Source organism: Pinus tabuliformis, chromosome 4_1, assembly GCF_031772625.1.
Source record: "Pinus tabuliformis cultivar Carrire ecotype Pingquan chromosome 4_1, CPIR1, whole genome shotgun sequence".
In the NCBI taxonomy this organism is placed as follows: domain Eukaryota; kingdom Viridiplantae; phylum Streptophyta; class Pinopsida; order Pinales; family Pinaceae; genus Pinus; species Pinus tabuliformis.
Window position 1 is genome coordinate 594,959,785 of NC_142303.1, and position 6,549 is coordinate 594,966,333.

At 33.0% G+C, this 6,549-nt stretch overlaps 1 protein-coding gene across 1 annotated transcript; it reads right to left on the reverse strand.

The window, feature by feature from the left end:
- Positions 1 to 1,052: 1,052 nt before the first annotated feature.
- Positions 1,053 to 4,892, reverse strand: LOC149177378 (protein NRT1/ PTR FAMILY 5.10-like). Its single transcript, XM_089420111.1, has 4 exons — positions 4,747 to 4,892; positions 4,355 to 4,572; positions 2,611 to 3,128; positions 1,053 to 2,276 (listed from the first exon to the last, which is right to left on the reverse strand). The coding sequence occupies exons 1-4, from the start codon at positions 4,856 to 4,858 to the stop codon at positions 1,397 to 1,399; spliced, it is 1,728 nt and encodes a 575-aa protein (XP_089276237.1). The 5' UTR covers positions 4,859 to 4,892; the 3' UTR covers positions 1,053 to 1,396.
- Between the last annotated feature and the right edge of the window lie 1,657 nt (positions 4,893 to 6,549).

The following is a 6,549-nucleotide window of genomic DNA, read 5'->3' on the forward strand; positions in this document are numbered from 1 at the left end:
TCATAATAAAATATTTCAATGCAAGAGGATTAATTGAAAGTAAAAAAAAAAAAATCAAACAGAAAGATATATATAATTCATTTCATTTTTAGTATAAAATTAATATGCAACATTTAAAAAATATTATTAATAATAATAAAATTCAATATAAATCATAAATAAAATATTTTATTATGGAGGATTAATTAATATTGAAGTACATTTAAAAATATATTAATAGCAGATAGATCATTTTAATGTGGACAACATAGTCCATGAATAAAAAATTTAAATGTGTATATATTATATATGATTAAAGAAAACTATATATATTATATATAAAGCAATTGGGAAAAAAAAAATTTAAAATTGTTGTTAAAACATTTCAAGTAGTTTTACTATTTTACAATGTGGCCATTTTTTATGTATATTTTTTTATCATTTTTTTTTTAAATTGGGTATGTTTATTGCAAGTTTAAGTGTGTAGTGTACATAATCCATGCTTTAAAGTAACTTTTGAAGACATTTAATCCATTTTATAAATTCAAAAATGCAATTTCAAAAATGAAAAATAATATATATATATATGTGTGTGTGTGTGTGTGTGTGCAACGCTAATTACAAATTTAGTAAGCTTCTTGTATGCAAACTCTTTATTCATTTTTTCTACTCCAAAAGAGATTTGCACCTCAAGGTATTTGATCCCTCTCAACTCTACAAATATATATATATATATATATATATATATATATATATATATATATATATAAATAAAACTAGACGTGAAGTTTTTTTATATTGTTGCTAGTTATTGTTGATCACAGGGTCGACTTTCTTGGATTCTCTTGTAGTGAAGCTCCATAATCAAGATATACAATTTACACAATTTACTATAATATGAAAAAACACTTCAAAATTTCCTCTGCTTTCATTTCAAACATATATATATATATATATATAATCACTAATACAATTTCCTCTGCTTTCATTTCAAACATATATATATATAATCACTAATACAATTTCCTCTGCTTTCATTTCAAACATATATATATAATCACTAATACGCTTTTATGATTAATGGTTAAAATACAATTACAATTTTGACATTCTAAAAATATTTGCTACTCTAATTTCAACAATATTCCATGTAACAAGGTTCCTTGTCACACATACAATATTCCCAAAGACGTTGATAATTACTTCAAATCAACAATTAGATATTAATTGCAACAATATATTTTGCACTGTGAACTCTCTTCACTTTTATAGTGAAATCAAATCAAGATTTTTGAACAAAGGTTGCCCCTGACCTCTCAAGTGCCTGAAAAAAATTAAATTGAGACCTTTAGTTGCTGTTTTAACGCATACAACTGCAAAGCCTTAAACCGTTCTCCTCCAGTATCTCGACATATGCTCATGAAGCTAGAAGTGCTGTTGCCCTGCACGATTCCTCCCGATAGGAAATATTATTCTGGGCATTTTTATACTTATAGCAGCTGGCTAAGAACATGTAAATGCAAAGGTTGACTGCACTCAGAGAGGCTAGAAGCCAATAAAAGTAGTCTAAATGTGCTTTGTTCAAGTTGTCTGCAAACCAGCAACTTCCTTGGCTTCTGCAACTAAGCTTCTCAGTAACTGAAATAAGGATGCTGCTAAGGAAACTGCCAACCCCGAAAACACTCAGATACACAGCAATACCCAGGCTTTTCATAGTGTCTGGCATCTGATCATAAAAGTACTCTTGCAATCCTACTACTGTAAATACATCAGCTATGCCAAATAACACATATTGTGGAAGCAGCAAAGAAATGCTCAATGGAATTGTTGCATTGGGAATATCTACGAGTCCATTATCCTTTGCTGCCTTGATTCTTCTTGTCTCTGTTAACGCAGCAACAATCATTGACAGAGTGGAGAAGAACATGCCAGTGCCTATCCTCTGAAGTAAAGTTAGGCCCCGTTCATTCCCTGTCAAGTTTCTTGCAATCGGAACAAAGATCCGATCATAGATAGGCAACAGTACAATAATAGATAGGCTAGTAAAACACTGTAAGCTTGCAGCAGGAATCTCAAAGTGTTTTCCAATCTTTCTATCCATTGTGGCGCCCTGTTTTGTGAAAAATGTTGAAGATTGTGCACACACAACCCCAAACATCAAACATGACATCCAAATTGGTGACAGCCCAAGAACAGCTTTCACCTCTTCAACGTCTTGGACTGTGCATAGTCGCCAACTACGGGTTGTTTTGTACTCATAGTCTAATTCATCTTCAACTGTGGCTTTGTCAAGAAACCTGCAAGTCAAGAATGAGGATATCCATCACAAATCTCTCAGCTCATCTAAAACTGAAAAGAATTAGAGTACACCCAACAAGAAGCAAGAATAACAAGACTGAAATGAAATAGAAATATGACTTAGGGACTCATTTCACCTTAGTTGTGGTCAGGAAGTAGAGATATTCTATGCTATATCGCTAAAATCTAAATTGTCAGTACACCGCACCCTGCTTCCTACAGTATGATTATTTCAACAATCAAGAGCTTCAGAAATTACCATGTCACATGGCAAAGCAACTGTGACTCCAATAAATTCAATTTGCAAAGCAACTGTGACCAGTGATTGCTTACCGAAACTGATCAGTAGGCAAATACTGTCTTCTTGACCCAAACTTCAAAACTTCTCTTTCTGCAGCGGCAGCCACTTTACTTTTTTCTTGACGAGAAGGAGAAACATTCCACTTGTGAAACGTTGCAACAAAGACATGTATAATTCGAGTGAGAGGACTACCGCTAGGCAGTTTATGCCGGTAAAATCTCGTCCCACACAAGAAGATGAACAGAGCTATCGCCATAGTCAAGGTGGGAATGCCAAATCCCAGACCCCATCCAACATTGTCCTGAATATACACGAGTACAGTGACTCCTATAAGACTACCAATGCACATACCACAATTCCAATAGTTGAAGAATGAACTCTTATGCTTCTTCTCTACCGGGTAGTCCTCTTCAAACTGATCTGCACCAAATGCTTCTAAACAGGGTTTGTGGCCTCCTTGCCCCAGAGCAACCAGGTAGATTGAGAAGAAGAAAATCCCAATCCCATTCAAACTTCTCAAAGAGGCCGATAAAGTGACCAAAATCAATCCCTGTAACAATCCATTTCATGCAGTGTTTGTTACTCAGTCTCCATTCACGAGGTTAAAGCAGAATTAAACAACTATTTTCAAATCCTGTTGTCCTTTTAAATAGGGGTTTAATTCGCCCAAAATATACAGCAAAACCTTCTTGTATCCGTCAAATTTTGCACGAAATCATTGGCAAGCAATTGTACAGATACAGAATTATCAATTTCATAATATTACAACATTAGAAAAAATGCCAGTGGGGTGCCAGATACTGGAAGGTCAACCCAATAAGGCAGTGATCAACTTTGGCTCTAACAAAGGATTTGTCCTTCAAGATCTATTCATGGAAGGAACGTCCATGTTGGCTTTAGTGAGATGGTCCTGATTGACTTAATCCCGGGACCGGGGCAATCACATAGGTTCCATGCTGACAATACCAGGGTTATGATGATAAATCACACTGGCTGGTTCGAAATGCGTCCACCTAAATCTACCAATGTGATTTCTTCCGAAATTATTTTCAAATCACAATATGAAGGTTACTAACTGTTTTTCTTGGATGGTAGGTTTGATAGTTTGGGAGTCCTGCTCATTCATGAGATTGATTTCGAACGAGTGCAATACACAGAGAGTGCCTTAACATACACTCTATCATCATCTATTTTACACCTAATGGGTGTGGTTCACTAACTGTTATGCTGTCCATCAGTTCCATTTAACTGCCCTCTGCCCTAGCTGTATAGCATGAATTTAGAAGGATGGGACATTGAGACTGAATACAAATTCTGGGTTGTTTAGAGCTCCTCTCTCAGACCTAGCATCTGAATAGAAGGAAGCCCATTCAAACTCCTCATTTCTTGAAACATTTTTGAAAAGGAAAAAGTGAAAACGAAATTACTTACCAGCGTCTAGATGCTGTATGCCTAGCTGTCTAGTCTGAGTTTCAAAGGAATGAGATTCGGTGCAAATCTAGATTGTTTAAGATAAACCATTACCTCTCAAACCTAGCACCTTGGCAGAAGGAAGTCCACTGAAACCCCTCAGTGTATGTTTCTTGAAGCACTTCAGAAAAAAAAAGTAAGAGGAAGCGAAAAATACTAACCAAACTTAGCTGCAGTCTACCTTACTGTTTAACATGGGTATCAAAGAAATGAGATTGGGTGCAAATCCTAGATTGTTGTGGCCAACTAGTTACCTCTCGGGATATGTTCATAGAAACACTTTGAAAATGAAAAGAAAATACTAACCATCAAATAGATGACAGAAGACAGGGCAATGGTCCAATATCGACCCAAATATGAATCTGCAACAAAAGCGCCAAGGAAAGGAAGCATGGCGACCACACCAGACCAGACATTCACATTCTTTGCAGCGGTAGTGGTGCTCTCATGCCTAACATCTGTGAGGTAAGTCACCAAATTTGAAAGAATGCCTGCATGGGCTAACCTTTCTGCCATCTCCACTCCTGTGAAGAAGATCATGATAAAGCATATGGACCAAACTCAACAGCTACTAAAATATAATGGAATGTGTAAGAGAATATAATTGAAATTTTGATGATAAAACATTCCGAACAAACACACCAGCTACTACAATACAATTGAATGTATCAGAGAATAGAATTCAAATGAATTCATACCAATTATGAAGAGTGATGCTTTCCATCGTCCAGTATGAGCTCTCCTAACAGAGTGTCCATGGAAATCAACTGATCCATCTCTAACAAAGCCACTAGAGTAATCCTCTTCCATTACTGTGTGCTTAAATAGTTTTCATTGATTTCTTCTCATAATAACAACAACAACAGAGAGGTTCTTATAATAATAATAACAGTTAATTCAAAATTTTGACTAATAACATGAAATGTGATTAATTGGAAAAACATTAAAATTAATATAGATTAAACTCTAATAATAATAACAGAGAAAAGGTTTTAAAGTGACTTTCATGACTAGTTAAACCTTCTCATCAACCTTGATAGGTGATAGGGAATTGTTTAACTGTTTTTCTTTTTAGATGCTATTTTTGGTCGTACCTTCACTGTTTTTTCCCATAATTTCATTTATCTTAATCAGGTGTAAATCTAAAAGTAAAACAGTTCAGCTACTTCCATACTCCATGATTAGATACTTCTGCGAGTAGCTCTTGAATTATTGTCATTTACGTGGAATTATTGTCATTTACATTGAATTATTGGCAAGTATGATGTGAATATCGATAAGGACGGTAAGAGTTACAACAAGTATAAATTCTCATGACAGTAACGAAAGGTGAGCAATCAGTGGAAATTTGGGCAGTAGGGAATTTAAGTATTTTTTCAAGTCTCAGATGAAAATCAATTAATGAGAATTAAATATATGAAATTTAATCAAATATATCACATTCAAAAAGATTTTTGTGAAGATTTTTGTGAATGTTTTAATAATAAATAAAATATTTGTGAAGTTTATATTTATAAATATTTTAATGAATTATGAAAAATACTATAAAATACTGGTTGGACTTCATTTGGTACACATTTACTTCAATGAGATCAATTTAAATGTTGGTGATGTGGATTTCATTTGTCATTTCCACTATTAAGGGGTCAATTAAGGGGTTTCGATTAGTAAGTTGCTATTTTATATTTTGTACGAAAAATGTAATGTGAACACACATTTAATTTTAGTGTATCATCTAGTTTCTTATAAAGAGTGTTTGCTTAAGGTTTGACTTAAACATATCAGAGTTAAACACATTATCATTCTAAGATATGTTCTTCATTATTCCGTTAAGACACAATTTAATGTAAAAGCCTTTCCTTTGCCACTTAGGTTGTAGTGCCCATTTGTATATTTGATGAATATTTTTTCTTATTAATATGAATAATGTTTTCCAAAATAAAATAAGTAACAATATACTATTTGATAGCAAGTGGTTGTAAATATATTTGGATACACAAAACCATGATTTATCTAAATGCATTAAACATTTTATGCTAATATGATCATTTTTTGTGTTTGAAAATTATATCATGATAATGTCTTTAGCGTGAGTTTCCTAAAAATTAAAATAAGGATCGAGTACTATTCAATTTATGTATGATCAATACAATATCCATTATCTCAAGAGTCAAGTTTTTAAGAATTGGCTTTAAAAGTTATGTATGTTATTTTTTATTGTTGAAAGGAAATGTTAAATATCATTAATTTAAGCTTTACATGGGAAGAATGTATTTTCCAACATATTATGGACATTGGTAAGTTATGAAGAGTCATTGTTCATTTTACTACATGACAATAATAATAATAACAAAGATTTACTTTTAATTATGAGTTGGAAATAGGGAAAACCATGTCTGCTTAATTAGTTTGTAAGAAGAAAAGAAATGAAGACTTGTTTATGCTGATAAGTTACTAATAAAAATAAAGACTTTATTTATTTTCTAATGTGTTGACAACGA

Bases quoted from the DNA above. Each gene is read 5' to 3' on its own strand.
- LOC149177378 (XM_089420111.1), bottom strand. From the start codon at position 4,858: ATGGAAGAGGATTACTCTAGTGGCTTTGTTAGAGATGGATCAGTTGAT. The intron at 4,573-4,746 runs GTATGAATTCAT...TCTTCTTCACAG, and splicing joins AGCATCACTCTTCATAATTG to GAGTGGAGATGGCAGAAAGG. The intron at 2,277-2,610 runs GTAAGCAATCAC...CTTGACTTGCAG, and splicing joins TTGCCTACTGATCAGTTTCG to GTTTCTTGACAAAGCCACAG.